The sequence below is a fragment of the Geotrypetes seraphini genome, chromosome 6 (assembly GCF_902459505.1).
Source record: "Geotrypetes seraphini chromosome 6, aGeoSer1.1, whole genome shotgun sequence".
Lineage (NCBI taxonomy): Eukaryota > Metazoa > Chordata > Amphibia > Gymnophiona > Dermophiidae > Geotrypetes > Geotrypetes seraphini.
This window is the reverse complement of record NC_047089.1, coordinates 33100954-33122406: the sequence shown is the minus strand read 5'-3', so window position 1 is coordinate 33122406 and position 21453 is coordinate 33100954. Positions and strand designations below refer to the sequence as shown.

The 21453-nt window shown below is 41.1% G+C and overlaps 1 protein-coding gene across 1 annotated transcript in view; it reads left to right on the top strand.

Annotated features, from left to right (window-relative positions):
- TRPC6 (transient receptor potential cation channel subfamily C member 6) overlaps positions 1-21453 on the top strand; it is a 152968-nt gene that overhangs the window by 51573 nt on the left and 79942 nt on the right. The window contains exon 2 of the mRNA XM_033950101.1: positions 7035-7809. Within this exon, the coding sequence (XP_033805992.1) occupies positions 7035-7809 (775 nt within the window). The remainder of the gene's footprint in view (positions 1-7034; positions 7810-21453) is intronic.

Genomic DNA, 21453 nt, shown 5'->3' with positions numbered 1-21453 from the left:
GGCAGTTGGGCAACCTCCCACAGTCTGCGGTGATCACAGATAGTCAACGCCTGTGTGCAAAGAGATGCAAGGTCATGCATTTGGGCTGCAAAAGCCTGAGGGAACGGTACAGTTTAGAGCAGGGGTCTCAAAGTCCCTCCTTGAGGGCCGCAATCCAGTCGGGTTTTCAGGATTTCCCCAATGAATATACATGAGATATATGTGCATGCACTGCTTTCAATGCATATTCATTGGGGAAATCCTGAAAACCCGACTGGATTAGGGCCCTCACGGATGGACTTTGAGATCCCTGGTTTAGAGGGTGAAGAACTTTTGTGCACGAAAGAGGAGCGGGACTTGGGGGTGTTTAGTATGTGATGATCTTAAAGTGGCCAAATAGGTTGACAAGGTGATGGCGAAAGCTAGAAGGATGCTAGGGTTGATAGGGAGAGGTATGGCCTCTGTATAAGACCTTATTTAGAATATTGTGTACAATTCTGCAGGCTGCACCTTCAAATAGATATATACAGGATGGAGTCGGTCCAGAGGAAGGCTACTAAAATGGTTTGTGGTCTTCATCATAAGGCATATGGGGACAGACTTAAAGATCTCAATCTGTATACTTTGGAGGAAAGGTGGGTGAGGGAGATATTAGAGAGATGTTTAAATACCTACATTTGAAATGAAGCTCTGGAATGAGAGGGCATAGAGTGAAGTTAAGAAGTGATAGGCTCAGGAGTAATCTAAGAAAATACTATTTTACAGTAAGGATGGTAGATGTGTGGAATAGTTTCCTGGTTGAGACATAGACTGTCTGAATTCAAGGAAGTGTGGGACAGGCATGTGGGATCTCTTCGGGAGAGGAGGAGATAGTGGATGCTATGGATGGGCATACTGTATGGGCCATGTGGCCTTTATCTGCCATCATGTTTCTATATTTAAATACCCAGGGCAAAGGTCGGTGGCTTGAGCTTAGCCAGCCAAGCTCATTTTCATCGGCTGGCCAGCTAAGTATAATGGCCAAAGATAGACCAGCTGACATAGCCCCTCCCACTGAATATCAGGCTCGCTGGCCAACCTGGCGGCTGGCTATCTCCAGTTGAATATCGGCAGATAGCCGGCCGGGAGCTGTTCTTGGCCTGCTAATTCCAGCTGAATATCAGGGGGATTGTTGTTTGGAGTGAATAGATTTTGCATTTTGTTTGTTTTTATTTATGTATAATTTTTCCTTGTGAGAATCTATTCAGCTATATCTTATGACTATGATATAATTTTGACAGCCAGCTTTGATTGTGTGCAAATTAAGACAGATGAATATGTAAAATGACTAGTCATTTTCTAATTTCCTGTTCTTGGCCACCGATTAGCTTTCATTTTCAATTGCCAGGGCTTCAGTTTAATATGTGATCTTTTCCTTGATTTCTGAAAGTCTTGTTCTCACACTGATTAAACCAAATCCTAGCACATTAGTGTAGAAAAGAACATTAGCAAAAGTCACAACCTTCTCACGAACACTCACATTAATTTAATAGGACAAAATAGCAATCTAATTTTATGATGTGCCATTATTAGCTTTTTCTTCATATATTGGTCATTTTCCACATTATTGCTATTCATGCAGAGATAATATGCATGAGTCTTAGGATAACACTTGCTATAGCAAATAATATTTTCAAGACTGAATGCTGTGAGTCTGAATACATGTGACTTAATCCAGTTTGCTCATTAACGAGGAATAATATTTGTTATCAATGCAAATTTATAAACTAATAAAAGAGAAGGCAATCTTCAAAGGGATTTTCATGGACAAATAAGGGTTTACTTTTATAAAAGTACCTACAGTATATTGCTCATAACATAGATACTTTTCCCCAAGCGGCATGGTGAAGGGAGAGAAAAGAGAGTGTGTATAGGGGGGTCTTATTTTGAAAGCCTCACACATCATCATAAGGTACCCTTGCACCTAACTCAAGGCCATATTTCTTTAGCCATATTCAGTTTCAGACGAAAAGACTGTGTAGGGTTTTCATTCAAAAATGAATTTTCATTCCCAGAAGTTTCAAATTTTTATTTTTCCTATATAAAGCATATTTTATATGAAGACAAATATTCTTACAAATTAGGATGACTGAACAAATACATACATGTGTGTGTGTGTGTGTGTGTGTGTGTGTGTGTATCTACATAACATCTTATTCAAATGAGGCACAGTGAGGCATTCTGCATAATCAGACCATAATGTCCTTCTCCGAGTGATGAATCTTTAAGGCCTGACATAAATGAAAAGCAGCTCCCCTTAAAAAAAAAAAACTCTCCAAGAGCTAACACCAAAATCTTATATAAAATCTGAAATTGTACAGGTAGTTAAAGTAGAGTGAGTAAAATAGGTTAAAAAACTTGTTTCCTTAAAACACCATTCAATATCAACTGGAAAGCCTTCCTCTTGGTATGAGCCATTCCTGGGTATTAATCATTATAGTAATCTAGTTTTGAAATGACCAGATTCTGGACCATAATTCTAAAGTCGCCTGTAGGAATCGTGTTTTAATTTTACTCCACAAGTGAATCTGATAGAATGAAGACTTGATCACTAAAGTCATGTGGTCTTGCAAACATAATCGACTTGTCTAAGACGACTCCCATACTTACAACGTTATTTGTCAACAAAACCATTTGGCCATGAAAAACAGCAGAAGAGGAGGATAAGGAGGGTTCCGATATCCTCCCTATAATCATACGAGTCCTTTTACTAAGGTGTGGTAGCCGATGTAGCACGCACTAACTGATTTAGCGCACGCTAAACGCTAATGTGTCCATAGACTATAATGAGTGCGTTAGCATTTAGCGCGCACTAAATGCTAACTCCTCCATGGACTATAATGAGCGCGCTATAATGTACTCGATTTCCCTACATTGCGATTTTTACTCTGTCTTTCTCCCTCCCTACAAATATTCATGTATTCAAAGACGTCATGTTATTTTTTCGCTGCCTGTCCTGCTCTTCTTATTGTAAACCACCTTGAACTACTATGGTTTTGGCGGTATATAAAAAATAAAATTATTATTATTGTTATTTGTATAGTATGTCATGCATAGACATTCCTGGGAGCATTGCTGGGTATGAAATGGGTGGAGTTGTAATGCATATTTTTGTGCTATAAAATGTATATGCTTAGATTACACATATAAGAGTATATGCTTAAATTATACTTATACATTTATGCATCTTTTGGAAAGGAAGGTTCTGGAACTGGAATAAATTTGTGTGACAGCATTTGTGAGCTACTATGGATCTACGTTATAAGAGTACATAGGTACCTATGTTGCCTTTTTGAAATAGATGTTAATCGGATTATAACATCTCTATTATAAAATTGCTTTCTATTTGGACCTGAAAGAGGTGAAAATTAGAATTTCATTTAGATTGGGATATTTCAGGCAAGATTTCACCAGAAATTTAGCCTACAAATCACAAGAGTGCATCGAATTATTTTCCATTCTGATTTACAATGACACACAATGAAAATGGCCTGTATATTCTGAAGGTAAATTTCCTTAGGAATTATAAGCCTGTTCCTGGCATTACAAAAGAAGCAGACAAATCAGCATTCATACAAATGGAGGATAATTATATATAGATTAAGTAGGCAATATCTGTGTCTGAAAAATGAGTCGCCTAGTTGCATACCTGTATTTTATAAATGATATGGATGGGACTGCAGTTTATAAAATATCAAGAGAAAATAGCTGGAATTTTGGACTTTCTTGCCACACTGTGGACCAGAGGAGAGTATGGTGTAGTGGTTAAAGCTACAGCCTCACCACCTTGAGGTTGTGGGTTCAAACCCCATGCTGCTCCCTTTGACCCTGGGCAAGTCACTTAATCCTACACTGCCCCAGGTATATTAGACAGATTGTGAGCCGACTGAGACAGATGAAGAAAATGCTTAAAGTACCTATATGTAAACTGCTGTGAGTGTGGTTTATCTATTCTTGACTATTGCAATATAATCTATTTGGGAGCTTATACAACTGTCTTAGGAAGATTAAGGCTAATCCAAAATACAGCGGTCCATTTAATTTTTGGATTGAAAAAAACGGGAACATGTCAGCCCTTACTACTGTCAGCTGCACTAGTTGCCATGGAAGCAAGAGTACTTTTCAAATTTGCTTGTATTTGCTATAAGATGTTATTTGGATTAGCTCCGCTATATCTCCTCTCTCATTTTGAATGGTACTGTTCGACTAGGCCTACTCAGTGTACTGGTTTATTTAATTTTCCTAATCCCAACAATTGCCGTTATAAAAAATATTTTGATCGATGTTTGGCTTATCAAGCAGGTAAAGTTCAAGTATGGTTAGACAACCTGCTTCAACAATCTGCATCTTATTGCACCTTTAGAAAATTGGTTAAGACCTATTTATTCAAAAAATCTGTTACTTGATTGATGACTGTGTCATAGTTTCTTATTGTGTTTTTCACTATTGAACTATTGTACTGTTTTTCTATGTGCTTTGTATCATCACTGGAATGTCCAGTCCTCTTTATTCTGTGAACCGCCTAGAACTTTTTGGGTGTTGGCGGTATAGAAAAATAAAGTTATTATTATTTCCTCTAAATGAAGTCATACTGCCAGGGTAACATCTTGGTCTTATGAAATACCTTATTAACGAGCACCAACATATTTAACATATGTAAAAATTCATGTTCTATGTTCATTTGGGGCTTTTCCTTTTGTCAATAAATCAGTGAGATGATGATCTTCAATTAAAAAAGGGTCTCCCAGGAACCTGAATTTCAGCATAGGTTTAGAAATATATATGCATATCTACCCAGAACAGTAGAGCAGTGGTTCATCAACCTATCCTGCGGAAACCATAGTCAGGTTTTCTGAAGATCTACGCTGAGGGGTCCTTTTACGAAGTTGCATTAAAAAGTAGTCTTAGTGCTGCCTTACAAGTGGGTTTTTCCTGCACTAAGGCTGTTCTTATCTCGGCCAAAAAATGGCCGGTTTTCTGTTTTCCAAATTAATGGCCGTGCATGCCATTAGCACACAGCCATTACCAAAAATTAGCACACCGTTAACAACTGATTTTAAAAAATAAATTAAAAATGTTTTAAGGTTCCTTTTACCAAACCGCTGTAGAGGTTTTCACCGCAGGCTGTTGAGGTAAATGCTCTGATGCTCATAGGAATTGAAGGAGCATCAGAGCATTTACCTTTCAGGCCTGCGGTAAAAAGCTCTATCGCAGTTTGATAAAAGGAGCCCTTAATTAAGGTTGCAAATGGAATACCATGCAGCGCCTAGTAATGCTTAAGTCTAGGGGCCCACCACCACCTAACAACACCTACTTGAAAAGTAGGCATAGAGGGGTAAAATCAAAACATCCAGACATCCAAAAACCTGCCTAAATCAGCACTTGGTCGTCCTAATCACCTGTACGTCTAGCAAGATGTTCCAGCTTCTCTACATTGAGAGCATGAGATGGACATGGTGGGTTTTGGAGGTATTTTTTTGTTGGGGGGGGCTCACCATAACCTATACAGGAGTTCTGGTGAGATGTTTATCAGGCATTTTTTATGTGAAATTCACAGCAGTACCCTCCTAGGGTGCCCCATGGCTATGTTGCCATGTCTGGGTGGCCAGTCCATTACAGGAATGGCCCCTCCCACATCCAAATGGTCTTGTTCTGGGCGTTTGGGTCTTGGATGAAATTTTTGTGGAAAATGTGGTATAAATATAGACGTCCTGGAGGTCTGGGTGTCCCAATGGGCCTGGACAAAAAAAATAAAATTATTTTTACACATATGATGGTTTGCATTTTGAAAATGGGCATTTTCTTACTGCCGATTTTGGACATCTCATGCCATATGTCCATATTGGACTTGGAAGTATATTTTGAAAATGCCTCTCAAAGTTAGGAGCAGAGAATAGACATGACTGACTTAGGTGTTGCTGGGTGTCTGTGTTAGACTATGGTTAATTAGTCCAAGAAAACCTTGGCCTAATGTACCGGGTGCCTATCACAAGGACACCTAGTGACACTTAAGAATGCCTAGTCATTGCTAATCATGATTCTATAAGCCGCGCCTAGTGGTTGATTGACAACCACACTGAGAGGCACCTATAAATTAGGCGCTGTTTACAGAATTAGGCCCTTTATGCCTTATCTTTCTTGTTCCATGTGCATTGTATGGTACACCGTCAATAGCGCAGGACAATTGCGCTCCCACAATTCCGCTCCGTCAAACGCACGCACCGACAAGTGCACGCATGAAGGGAGTGGAATTGTTGAGGCGCAATTGTAGTGGGGGGGTTGCGGCAGTGTTGTAATTCAGAGCATGTCGGCATTGGGCACCCCCCTTGAGCACGTCATTGTAAAGGTTCCCACCACACATCCCTCATTACGCAAACTGGAAGGCATAGAGCGACAGAGGAGCGAGTTGTAAGCGCTCAGAGCGCGAGTTGTAAGTGTAGTCGGGGGTTACCCCCCACACACCCCTCAACGAGAGCATAAGAATCAGAAAATAATATTAAATATTGAACTAAGGCCAGTACTGGGCAGACTTGCACGGTCTGTGTCTGTATATGGCCGTTTGGGGGAGGATGGGCTGGGAAGGGCTTCAATGGCTGGGAGGGTGTAGATGGGCTGGAGTAGGTTTTGACAGAGATTTCAGCAGTTGGAACCCATGCACAGTACCGGGTAGAGCTTTGAATTCTTGCCCAGAAATAGCTAAGAAGAAAAAATTTTAAAAAAAATTTAAATTGAATCAGGTTGGGCAGACTGGATGGACCATTTGGGTCTTTATCTGCCGTCATCTACTATGTTACTATGGGTGTAGTGGGGGAGGGGTTCCTCCAGAGTGTAAATGGGAAGGCAAGGGGCAGCGTGCATTTGTCCTGCGCACAAATGTCGGGGCGGAATTGTCGGCCCGCCAATGTCCTGCGCGCATTTGATGGGTCACCATATTGTATTGTATGACTTTAATTTCTGTTAACTTCAGGTTGATTTGGCGATGTTACTTTTCTAATGACTGCTATGTTTCAATGCAGGCGAAGTACTGAGAGCAGACTGGCACATCGGCATCAGACCTTAATACGAGAGAAAGGCAGAAGGCAAGCAAATCGAGGACCAGCATACATGTTCAGTGAGCATTCAACGAGTCTTTCTTTTGAAGAAGAGCGCTTCTTGGATGCAGCAGAATATGGCAACATTCCTGTGGTAAGGAGAATGCTGGAAGAATGCGATTCCCTGAATGTGAACTGCGTGGACTACATGGGCCAGAATGCTTTGCAGTTGGCAGTGGCCAATGAACACTTAGAAATCACAGAACTTTTGCTTAAGAAAGAGAACCTGGCGCGGATCGGTGACGCTTTACTCCTGGCGATAAGTAAAGGTTACGTTCGCATAGTGGAAGCGATCCTGAGCCATCCTTCGTTTGCAGAAGGGAAGAGGCTGACGATAAGCCCCAGCCAATCGGAATTGCAGCACGACGACTTTTATGCTTATGACGAAGATGGGACGCGGTTCTCGCATGATGTTACTCCTATCATTCTAGCTGCTCATTGCCAGGAATATGAGATTGTTCACATTCTTTTGAGAAAAGGAGCTCGCATTGAGCGACCGCATGACTATTTCTGCAAGTGTAACAAATGCACTCAGAAACAAAAGGATGACTCCTTTAGCCATTCCAGGTCCCGAATCAATGCCTACAAAGGCCTGGCCAGTCCTGCTTACCTCTCCCTGTCTAGTGAAGATCCAGTCATGACTGCATTAGAACTCAGCAATGAGCTTGCAGTACTAGCAAACATTGAGAAAGAATTCAAGGTAAGTGCACTGTACTATTCATAAGTTGTCAGTACTTGTATGGATTTAGCAGTTGATGTAAACTCTAATCCAGGTTTTTAATCTTAATAATAATGGGGAGATATTAAATATTCCTCTGTGATATTACTTTACTTAATATCCGATAATCACAGCTCTTTTTTTTTTTGGGTTCAATAATTTTATTGAATATTATAAATAATATACAGAAAGCAGTTCAAGTACATGAAAATTGAATAAGAAATAGTGATGTAGAAACAAAAGAAACCGTAATTGCATTCATTTGCATATAACAAATTATTAAGAAGAATTCAGAGTATTTGAAACTGCTAAGAAAAGAAATAGAAAGGGTAGATAAGCAGAGAGGATGAAGTAAAAGAAAAAAGAAAGTGAGGATGAAGTAAAAGAAAAAAGAAAGGTAAAGAAGGAGAAAGAGAAAGAGGGAGAAAAAGAGAGAGGTAGCTCTTAAAATCACAGCTCTTAAACTAATAAAAAAGACTGTGCAGAATTAAACGATAAATTATACATAAACAATACTGTATACTGTATTTGTGAAATGCTCAGACCCTGCACCCTGTGATTTGGTGATAACTCCAAACTGAGGTTCATAGGGGGACCATCGTAGCTTTCACCGTCCCCGTTGACCTACCACTCCAGAAACCCAGAATTCAATTCTGATTAGCATACACTCAAAAAAAAAATGTTGTTAAGTGTGAGTGTTCAATAACTTATCTGGAAATGGAGGTTTAGTTGATTGTGGTGAACCTCAGACCAATTAAAATGACTACTCCGTTCATTCACTTTTCTTTTTTTCTTTTTTCATAATAGACTGCTCAGTTATCCCCGTCCCCCCGACTCGAGTTTCAAGTCTTCACCAGGGAAGGACACTGTCAAATAAAACACAAGTAACTAGTGTATTCATCGTGACTGTTATTAAAATAAAAAACCTTTTACTGTTAGTGCAACTCTAATCCAGGGCCATAAATAGTGGCGTACATTAGAGAATGACACGGGGACAAGTTTTTGCCCGTCCCCACAGGAACTCAATTTCCCCATCCTGTCCCCGTGAGTTTTGTCTCTGTCCCATTCCTGTAAGTTCTGCTTTAACTGCACAAGCCTCAAACACTTATGATTTTAAAGTGTTTGAGGCTTATGCAGATGGGGACGGAGCTTAGGCATTGGTGGAATGAGGCATTACGACATCACAGTCTGAGCTCTAGAATGTTGCTACTTATGATATTAAAGTGTTTGAGGCTTGTGCAGGTGAGGACGGCGCTTAGGCATTAGTGGAATGAGGCATTATGACATCACATTCTGAGCTCTAGAATGTTGTTACTTTTGATTTTAAAATGTTTGAGGCTTGTGCAGATGAGGACGGAGCTTAGGCATTGGTGGAATGAGGCATTATGACATCACAGTCTGAGCTCTAGAATGTTGCTACTTTTGATTTTAAAATGTTTGAGGCTTGTGCAGATGAGGACGGAGCTTAGGCATTGGTGGAATGAGGCATTACGACATCACAGTCTGAGCTCTAGAATGTTGTTACTTTTGATTTTAAAATGTTTGAGGCTTGTGCAGATGAGGACGGAGCTTAGGCATTGGTGGAATGAGGCATTATGACATCACAGTCTGAGCTCTAGAATGTTGCTACTTTTGATTTTAAAATGTTTGAGGCTTGTGCAGATGAGGACGGAGCTTAGGCATTGGTGGAATGAGGCATTACGACATCACAGTCTGAGCTCTAGAATGTTGTTACTTTTGATTTTAAAATGTTTGAGGCTTGTGCAGATGAGGACGGAGCTTAGGCATTGGTGGAATGAGGCATTACGACATCACAGTCTGAGCTCTAGAATGTTGCTACTTTTGATTTTAAAATGTTTGAGGCTTGTGCAGATGAGGACGGAGCTTAGGCATTGGTGGAATGAGGCATTACGACATCACAGTCTGAGCTCTAGAATGTTGTTACTTTTGATTTTAAAATGTTTGAGGCTTGTGCAGATGAGGACGGAGCTTAGGCATTGGTGGAATGAGGCATTATGACATCACAGTCTGAGCTCTAGAATGTTGCTACTTTTGATTTTAAAATGTTTGAGGCTTGTGCAGATGAGGACGGAGCTTAGGCATTGGTGGAATGAGGCATTACGACATCACAGTCTGAGCTCTAGAATGTTGCTACTTTTGATTTTAAAATGTTTGAGGCTTGTGCAGATGAGGACGGAGCTTAGGCATTGGTGGAATGAGGCATTACGACATCACAGTCTGAGCTCTAGAATGTTGTTACTTTTGATTTTAAAATGTTTGAGGCTTGTGCAGATGAGGACGGAGCTTAGGCATTGGTGGAATGAGGCATTATGACATCACAGTCTGAGCTCTAGAATGTTGCTACTTTTGATTTTAAAATGTTTGAGGCTTGTGCAGATGAGGACGGAGCTTAGGCATTGGTGGAATGAGGCATTATGACATCACAGTCTGAGCTCTAGAATGTTGTTACTTTTGATTTTAAAATGTTTGAGGCTTGTGCAGATGAGGACGGAGCTTAGGCATTGGTGGAATGAGGCATTATGACATCACAGTCTGAGCTCTAGAATGTTGCTACTTTTGATTTTAAAATGTTTGAGGCTTGTGCAGATGAGGACGGAGCTTAGGCATTGGTGGAATGAGGCATTACGACATCACAGTCTGAGCTCTAGAATGTTGCTACTTTTGATTTTAAAATGTTTGAGGCTTGTGCAGATGAGGAAGGAGCTTAGGCATTGGTGGAATGAGGCATTACGACATCACAGTCTGAGCTCTAGAATGTTGCTACTTTTGATTTTAAAATGTTTGAGGCTTGTGCAGATGAGGACAGAGCTTAGGCATTGGTGGAATGAGGCATTACGACATCACAGTCTGAGCTCTAGAATGTTGCTACATTTGATTTTAAAATGTTTGAGGCTTGTGCAGATGAGGACGGAGCTTAGGCATTGGTGGAATGAGGCATTATGACATCACAATCTGAGCTCTAGAATGTTGCTACTTTTGATTTTAGAGTGTTTGAGGCTTGTGCAGATGAGGACGGAGCTTAGGCATTGGTGGAATGAGGCATTATGACATCACAATCTGAGCTCTAGAATGTTGCTACTTATGATTTTAAAGTGTTTGAGGCTTGTGCAGATGAGGACGGAGCTTAGGCACTGGTGGAATGAGGCATTATGACATCACAGTCTGAGCCCTAGAATGTTGCTACTTTTGATTTTAGAGTGTTTGAGGCTTGTGCAGATGAGGACGGAGCTTGAAGGGATGGGTCAGGGAGAGGAAAAGGACTTGCCGGGATGGGAAAATGAGTTCCCACGAGGACGGGGAAAAAAATTTGTCCCGTGTCATTCTCTAGCGTACATGTAGTTTATAGGAAGTATCAAAGGAAAACAAATGCGAGATATTTGCAAGAGCCGCTTGATTTATTTCTCTTTTTGATAGGAATTTAAATATCTTCACCTGAACCATAGGATACCATTAATCATTAAAGGGCAAAGGATCATAGATTTGATACATTGCCCTTCTGTGGGCACAACCAAATCAGATTCCATACATTATATGCAGGTACTTAGTTTTCTGTCTCTGGTAGGCTCACAATCTAAGGGCTTCTTTTGCAAAGCTGTGTGGCAAGCACTCCAGCGTCCATTAATATATCCTGCGATTACCGCAACAGCAGCCATTTGAACTTTATCTGCCATCATGTTTCTATGTTTCTAACTCTGCAGTTCTCCTTTTTGTTTTGGTTGATTGTCCTGTGTGTCTGTCATCATTTGATTGTAAGCTCTTTCAAACAGGGACTGTATCATGCGTATTTAATGTACAGCGTTGTGTGCATCTGGTAACGTTAAAGAAAAGTAGTAGTAGTAGTAGTTATAGGCATTTATTAATTGCCTTTATGAAAAGATTCATCCAAGGTGGTGTACAGCAGGCACAGCTTGACATAATAACCTACAATTTTGTTAGCATAATAGTAAAATGACCAAATAAAGCACAAATATAGTCAATGAGATAAACTTGGACATGTAACTCCATCTACTTAAGCCTAACAAAGAAAAGCCTTCATAGACTCCAGTGGATTCAGAACACCGCGGCTAAACTAATCTTCGCAAAAAGCAAATTTGACTACGTCTCCCCGCTTCTGTCTAAGCTTCACTGGCTCCCAGTAATCCTTAGGGTTCGCTACAAATGCGTCTGCCTAACCTTCAAGTCTCTACACGGCATCCTGCCTCCCCTTTTTCCACTATCTTGGAACTCCTCTAATCCCAACACCACCAGATCCACTCAAAAATTCAAACTATATTATGGCGCAGGACCTGCGTACATTGGAATGCTGGTCCTCAACCTGGCAGCTGGGCTTCAATGCTGGAAAGTGTAAGGTCATGCACCTGGGTAGCAGAAACCCATGTAGAACTTATACCTTGAACGGGGAGACCTTGACCAGGACTTCAGCAGAACGAGATTTAGGAGTAATCATTAGCGCAGACATGAAATCTGCCAATCAGGTGGAGAAGGCTTCCTCAAGGGCAAGACAGATGCTGGGTTGCATCCGTAGAAGTTTCATCAGCAGAAAGCCTGCAGTCATAATGCCATTATACAGGACCATGGTGAGACCTCATCTGGAATATTGCGTGCAATTCTGGAGGCCACATTATCGCAAAGACATGCAGAGGGTCGAGTCGGTCCAAAGGATGGCCACCAGAATGGTCTCAGGGCTTAAAGGTCTCTCGTACGAAGCAAGACTAAACAATTTGCAGCTCTACACTCTCGAGGAACGCAGGGAGAGGGGAGACATGATTGAGACGTTTAAATACGTCACCGGATGTATAGAAGTGGAAGATAACATTTTCCTTCTCAGAGGCCCCTCAACCACAAGGGGGCACCCGCTCAAACTCAAGGGCGGAAAATTTCACGGCGACACCAGGAAGTATTTCTTCACGGAGCGAGTGATTGATCAATGGAACAAGCTTCCAGTACAGGTAATCGAGGCCAGCAGCGTGCCAGATTTTAAGAATAAATGGGACGCCCATGTGGGATCCCTAAGTGGGTCAGGGTAAAACATTGTATAATATTAAGGGGAGGGTCTATAGAGTGGGCAGACTTGATGGGCCTTGGCCCTTTTCTGCCGTCATCTTTCTATGTTTCTATGTTTCTATGTTTCTATCCTTCCCCCTCTTTAAAAGGCATATCCCATGCAGGAAAATTAGGGACTTCCCTCTTCTTCAGGATCACCGAACTCTGGAACAGCTTTACTACCCCCGCTTCGGAGCCTGACCTCCCTCCAACTCTTCCGAAAACATTTGAAAACTTGGCTTTTCTCTAAAATGCAATGACCCCTCCCTCTTCGATATACTAAGTAAGAACATAAGAACATAAGAAACACCTTCATCGGATCAGACCGAGGTCCATCTAGTCCAGTGCTCCGCACACGCGGTGGCCCATTTAGGTACTCCTTTTTGGAGACCCGACTTTACCGTATCCCTCAATATGATATGCAAGAAGGTGTGCGTCCAACTTGCATTTGAATCCCAGTACAGTAGTCTCCGCCACAACCTCCTCCGGGAGTGCATTCCAAGTACCCACCACCCGCTGTGTGAAACGGAACTTCCTGACATTTGTCCTGAACCTGCTGCCACTCAGTTTCAGGCTATGACCTCTTGTCCGTGTCACATCCGAAAATGTTAGCAATGCTGCTTCTTGGCCTATTTTATCAAATCCTTTTAATATTTTAAAAGTCTCTATCAAATCCCCTCTCAGTCTTCTCTTCTCGAGTTCCTCTAAACTTCTCTTTACTAAGTCCTTCTACTTTTCATTGTAATTCCTTTCTACAGTGGTGCCTCGCATAACGAACGCCTCGCACAACGAACGCTGCACACAACGAACTTCGTTTCACACAACGAACTTCACACAACGAACTTCGTTTCACACAACGAACTTCGTTTCACACAACGAACTTCACACAACGAACTTCGTTTCACACAACGAACTTCGTTTCACACAACGAAGTCGCCCGAGCTGCCGATGTATTGCATCCTTCCGCGCGCAGGCACTGCAGGCAGTCGTTAGTCACTGCGCTTAACTGCCCTCTCTCACTGTATAGAGTCGTCCTTTTAAGATAAACTCAATATTTTTTATATATCATGGCTTCTAAAAAAAGCAGGAAGGTGATTTCTGTTGAAATGAAACGGGAAATAATTAGAAGGAGTGAATGTGGGGTAAAACAGTGTGACCTCGTCAAAGAGTTTGGCCTCAGCAAGACCACCATTTTCACCATTTTGACAAATTTATCTTTTTTTTATGTCATCTTAGCATATTTTATGCTGCAGAACGAATTATTTTTTTTAACATGTATTGTTATGGGAAAACGCGTTTCACATAACGAACTTTTCGCATAACAAACTTGCTCCTGGAACCAATTAAGTTCGTTGTGTGAGGCACCACTGTATATCAATTCTTGTAAACCGTGCCGAGCTCTACTTCTGTGGAGATGATGCGGTATACAAACTTAAGGTTTAGTTTAGTTTAGTGGCAAATTGAAACCTAATAGGAGTAACATGACGTAGAGATTTTGATATGACATCTAAATCTGAGCCTAGACGTTTTGCAGAAGGCGCGCAATAATCCAGTAGCGAACGTGTCCATTTTCAAAACTGCAAAACATTATTTCTGTCATAATTTGATTTTTAAATATTTACATTTGGGATGGGTGGGAGGATGGAAGGATATGGCTAATAGGGTAAGGTTATTGGGGAATTCTATGCGCTCCTTTTATGAAGGTGCGCTAGCGTTTTTAACACACGCACTGAATTAGTGCGCGCTAGCCGAAAAACTACTGCCTGCTCAAGAGGAGGCGGTAGCGGCTAGCAGGTGTGGCATTTTAGCATGCGCTTTTCCGCGCATTAAGGCCCTAATGCGCCTTCGTAAAAGGAGCCCTGTTTCTGTGTTTTATTAAACTATCATTAGGTGGGTGGGGAGAAATTGGTTGGTTATGTATATTTGAAAGTTAAATGTGCTTATATTGACTTATTATATATGATATATTTATGTATTGCACTATTGAAGATTGGAAAATCAATAAAGATTTTAAAAAACACAAAACAAAAAACTGCAAAACGTCTGTCTTGGGGGTTTTTGGCGGGGGTTTTTTCCGAAAATGTGCCCTGTGCATCTAGCCTCTGTGTTTTTCATCTTTTTGAACCATTTAAAAAAAATCTCCCCCCCTCTCCGAAAACCCCCAAAACACACATCCAAATGAAAAACGCACAAATCAAGCCAGCACTATTAATAGACTGGCCACACAAACATCCCAACACAATATAGGGGACGCTGCAGTGAACTTGACATAAAAGGTCCTAGTTATACATCTCACCACAACCCCCTTATAGTGTATGGTGAGCCCTCCAAAATCCACCCCAAAAACTACTGGACTCAACTGTATACCACACCAATAGCCCTTATGCCTGCAGGTGGCACCTATATGAAGGTACAATGGGATTTGGGTGGATTTTGGAAGTCCACCACGTGAAGTAGCTAGAGTGGGTTATGGGCCTAAGTCTCCATCTCTATGGTTGACTACACTGCCCACTAGGCATCACCAGAGACCTGCTTGCTTGCTTAACTTCAAGGGTCTGCTTTCGTTGGCACCTGGCCTTGCCTGTCCGGTGACTGGTGCCATGGTGGTCTTCATTGGCATGGTTCCTGCTTCTTTGGTGGCGGCCGGTTAATCTGGTTCTGCAGACTGAACTTACTAGCAAGCCGCCTCAGAGACTTTTCTATCTCTTAAATTTGTTTTATTTTATTTTTAATTTTTTATCTTTTCATTATTTCTATTTTCTATTTCTTTGATTTTTGATCTTGGAAATGTATTACATATTTTAATTTTAATCAGGTTCTTGAGCTAGGTTGTGAGCAGATAGAGTAGTTTTTATAAAGTACCTAATTTCATTTTAGTTTGATACATTGTAAACTGCTTAGGTCAGTAAAATGCAGGAGCGGTAGATCAAATCTTAACAAAAATAAACATATAACATAATTAATTTATATACCACAGCTACCTTGCAGTTCAGTGTGGTTTACAATACCAGAATACTGCACATTCACAGTGAATTACAATTCAATTATTTAAAAAAAATTTCTCAGAGATAAGTTTTTGTCTGTTTCCTAAAAATTAGATAGGTATCAGTTCTTAAAATCAAATGGTCAAATCTCTTATTCCACAAAGCCGCCTGATAGGCGAGGATTCTATTGAAAAATCATTTGCAGTTAACCTTTTACCAAAGGGAAAGCAAATAGTCTGGAATCACGAGTAAAGTGCTTTCTGTTAACGAACTTAGGGCTAGCCATAACATCTGAAGCTGTCATACAGGCAGGTATGCACTGTTTCGTTCAAATCTTTGGGGGGTGGGAGGAGGTCGGTGACTTCTGGGAGAGTTTGTGTGTGTGTCATTCTTACATCCCTCCAGTGGTCATATGGTCAGTTAGGGATAAAGGGGATGGAGCTCCTCTTGTATGAGGAAACACTAAAATGGTTAGGGCTCTTCAGAATGGAAAAGAGATAGCTAAGGGGGAGATACAATTGAAGTCTACAAAATCCTGAGTGGATTAGAAGGGGTACAAGTGGATCAATTTTTCACTCCATCAAAAATTACAGACTAGGGGACACTCGATGAAGTTGCAGGGAAATACTTTTAAAAAACCAATACTTTAAAAAAACCATATATGCAGATGACATTTCCATTTTAATCCCAGTGAATAGCATTGCAAATGAAACCTCAAAATACATTTCTCATATTATGACCGAAATCGAACATTGGACAATCAACTTCAAACTGAAACTTAACACAGAAAAAACAAAAATCTTCCTTGCAAGCCCAACGGATAAAATTACCAACACAATATTACACATAAAAGACCATGATTACCCGATTACTAATACAATAAAAATATTGGGAGTCACATTGGACACTCACCTGACAATGATTGAACACACGAACATAGTGATAAAAAAATGTTTCCTGATATTATGGAAATTAAAGACCATCAAAAAATACTTTGACCCATTATTGTTCAGATTACTAGTGCAATCACTAGTGCTTTCTACTCTGGACTACTGCAACATCGTTTATATGGGTATACCCCAAAAAACAGTGAGGAAACTTAGAATTATTCAGAATACAGCGGTCCGCTTGATATTTGGATTAAAAAAGAGCGACCATGTCACCCCCTACTACAAACTACTGCACTGGCTGTCAGTCAAGGCACGAATAATTTTCAAGTTCTCCTGCATATGTTTTAAACTAGTTTGGGGACTAGCTCCTACGTACTTGCTATCTCACTTCGTATTCTACAGCCCTATAAGACAAACCAGAAACTGCTATCTTTTTGCATACCCAAGCATTACCAATTGTAAATACAAAATCTTTCTGGATAGAACTTTTGTGTACCAAGCAAACAAACAACAACATTGGCTAGACAACTACATTAATAAAGCTAGACTGACCTACAACGCTTTTAGAAAACTCATAAAAACTGCCTTATTCGATAGATATATCACCTAAACAAATTCTTCACCGAACACTTTTTTTCTTTTCTCGTTTTCCCAATATGTCCCCTCTGAAAATTCCTAACAAACTGTATATTGTAATTTCCGCTGTATTTTTTTGTAATTCGCGACCTTTTCCAAAAAGGTCCTCTCGGAAATTTCTTAGCAAATTGTATATTTTATTTTTTCACTTTCTTAAAGTTACTTTACTCTGTATTTCCTCTGACTATCTGCATATTGTAACTCACTGAATGTCCAGCTCTCTTGAATGTAAAACGCCTAGAAGTCGCAAGATTATGGCGGTATAGAAAAATAAAGTTATTATTATTATTATTATTTCACTCATAGAATAGTTAAGCTCTGGAACGCATTGCCAGAGGTTATGGTAAAAGTGGATAGAATGGATGGTTTTAATTAGAGAATGACACGGTGACAAAATTCATCACCGTTCCCGTGGATAACCACATCAAATAATCCCATGTCATTTTTTAATGTCTTTTTCAACCTCAGTCCTTCTACACCAGCATTCTTCAATGCAAGGCTTGAGGGTCAGTGGCTGAGCCCATTCATACCCTCTGTCCTTAAAGAATGATATGAAGATGGTTTCCCGCGGATATTCATGGGGACGGGAACAGTGATGAGTTTTGTCACCGTGTCATTCTCTAGTTTTAATAAAGGTTTGGACAAATTCCTGTTATTGAGACATGGGGGAAGCCTCTGCTTGCCCTAGATTGGTAGCATGGAATGTTGCTACTCTTTGGGTTTTGGCCTGGTGCTAGTGACCTGGATTGGCCACAGTGAGAACAGGCTACTGGGCTTGATGGACCATTGGGCTGACCCAGTAAGGCTATACTTATGTTCTTTTTAGCACTTATTCATTATTAAAACAAGTCTAGCCCCAAATGTCTAATTTGTGCTTTGGCTGTATTCTTACATGTCTTATTATGGCAGAAAAATGGGAAGTCATAAGCCACCCTAGTCCCATCTAAACCATGCCTATAACACACTCCCTTGAGAATTAGACAAACTACTGATGAAGTAGCATGGTGTCAGGTCAAAGGCGCGCGCAGACAACTGAGCGCAACGCGGAGCCGCGTGCCAAAGAAAATGACTGTTTTAAAGGGCTCCAACGGGTGTGTGTGTGGGGGGGGAATGCCCCCACTTTACTAAATACATATCGTGCCGCGTTGTGGGGGCGTTGTGGGGGTTTTGGGGGGTTGTAACCCCCCACATTTTACTGAAAACTTCACTTTTTCCCTAAAAACAGGGAAACAGTTGTTTCCAGTATAATGAGGGCGATTACAACCCCCCAAACCCCCCCCAACGCCGCCGCGAACTGTATTAAGTAAAGTGGGGGGGGGGTTCCTCAACAAACTCCCCCCCCCGTTGGAGCCCCTAAAAACACTCTTTTTCTTCAGCGCGTGCTTCCGTCTTGCGCTCAGTTGTCGGCGCACGCCTTTGTCTTCGGCGGTTTTGTCTATGAACTGAGTAGCATAGGTATCTGTCTAGGTTTCAAACATAGTGAATTCTCGAAGAAGGGTTTGCTGAGAAAAATGTCCTGTCTGCCCCTTTATGCCACTTTTTGGGCATTTATCTTTTTTGAAAATGAGCCCCATAGCGTCATAAATGCACACGTTAAGACAGCACAATAGAGGAACCGCACAACAAAAATATGATGTACATCAGCAATGATACATCATAACAGTGTGGAGGTACACTCAGTTGCAGGAATTACAGAAAACAAAAACCCAAGAACAAGAAAAACTGTAACACTTTGGGAGTCCAAGAATTCTCTTTGATTAGTGAGTGTTAATGAAAATACAAAAAGCAGAGGGGCAAAACTATATGAAGAAAATTTGTGATGATTGCAAACACTTGCGCTTTTTAGCACATCTAGCAAGCTGCTAATTAAGTTTTATTCATGCATTCAAATGTACAACAGTTATACTAGAGGAAAACAGTACGATCTTAAGCTAGAAATATAACATACTGTGGACCTTAATAAAGGCAAATGTCTGCAGTAAGACAATTTAGCATGCATGGATTAGATGTAGTGCAGAACAGGAGAGTCACTTCCACGAGTCAGACGCAACCAAACAAACAGTGGAGATGTCCAGTCAAAACAGTTAAGCTTTGTAAGTTTTACGGCTCTTTTATTCACTTCAATAGCTCAATGACTCAAGGTACATGTTTCGGCCACATCGGCCTGCATCAGGAGTCTTAAGTGTTGTGGAGGCAACGGTAGCTTAATTAACCTCACGGACTAGTATAAGAGGAAATGGATCTTTCTAATTCTTTGGTGTTGTACTACATGGAAGCTGTGGCTTCATAGCATTTTGGTTTATGTTTATCATGTTTTGACCAGCTATTATGTATTTGGCACTAATGTTCTGTGTGTGTAACCAAGGAATTCTGATAGGATGAATTTTCTATGTAGCATATTGGGATATTGGGAGGGGAGAAGGATTTTGTTGATCCTTTTTATGCATTTGTGATTTATGAAATGACAGTTGTACAGAATATTGTTTCTTTTTATACTTTAATAAAATGATTTCAATGTAAAATCATAACTATTCAAGTTGCGCGGATGGAATCGAAGGTGGACAAAGCGATGGGACCAGACGGGATCCATCCCAGGATACTAAGGGAACTCAGAGAGGTTCTGGCGAGTCCTATTAAAGACTTGTTCAACAAATCTCTGGAGACGGGAGTGATTCCTGGGGATTGGAGGAGAGCGGATGTGGTCCCTATTCATAAAAGTGGTCACAGGGATGAAGCAGGAAACTACAGGCCGGTGAGCCTCACTTCAGTTGTTGGAAAAATAATGGAAGTGTTGCTGAAAGAAAGGATAGTGTATTTCCTTGAATCTAATGGGTTACAGGATCCGAGGCAACATGGCTTTACAAAAGGTAAATCGTGCCAAACGAACCTGATTGAATTTTTTGATTGGGTGACCAGAGAGCTGGATCGAGGACATATGCTAGATGTAATTTATTTGGATTTCAGCAAAGCCTTTGATACAGTTCCTCATAGGAGGCTGTTGAACAAACTTGAAGGGCTAAAGTTAGGACCCAAAGTGGTGAACTGGGTCAGAAACTGGCTGTCGGACAGACGCCAGAGGGTGGTGGTTAATGGAAGTCGCTCGAAGGAAGGAAAGGTGACTAGTGGAGTCCCTCAGGGTTCGGTGCTGGGGCCAATCCTGTTCAATATGTATGTAAGTGACATTGCTGAAGGGTTAGAAGGAAAAGTGTGCCTTTTTGCAGATGATACCAAGATTTGTAACAGAGTAGACACCGAAGAGGGAGTGGAAAATATGAAAAAGGATCTGCAAAAGTTAGAGGAATGGTCTAATGCCTGGCAACTAAAATTCAATGCAAAGAAATGCAGAGTAATGCATTTGGGGATTAATAATAGGAAGGAACCGTATATGCTGGGAGGAGAGAAGCTGATATGCACGGACGGGGAGAGGGACCTCGGGGTGATAGTGTCCGAAGATCTAAAGGCGAAAAAACAGTGTGACAAGGCAGTGGCTGCTGCCAGAAGGATTCTGGGCTGTATAAAGAGAGGCGTAGTCAGTAGAAGAAAGAAGGTGTTGATGCCCCTGTACAGGTCATTGGTGAGGCCCCACTTGGAGTATTGTGTTCAGTTTTGGAGACCGTATCTGGCGAAAGACGTAAGAAGACTTGAGGCGGTCCAGAGGAAGGCGACGAAAATGATAGGAGGCTTGCACCAGAAGACATATGAGGAGAGACTGGAAGCCCTGAATATGTATACCCTAGAGGAAAGGAGAGACAGGGGAGATATGATTCAGACGTTCAAATACTTAAAGGGTATTAACGTAGAACAAAATCTTTGCCAGAGAAAGGAAAATGGTAAAACCAGAGGACATAATTTGAGGTTGAGGGGTGGTAGATTCAGGGGCAATGTTAGGAAATTCTACTTTACGGAGAGGGTGGTGGATGCCTGGAATGCGCTCCCGGGAGAGGTGGTGGAGAGTAAAACTGTGACTGAGTTCAAAGAAGCGTGGGATGAACACAGAAGATTTAGAATCAGAAAATAATATTAAAGATTGAACTAGGCCAGTTACTGGGCAG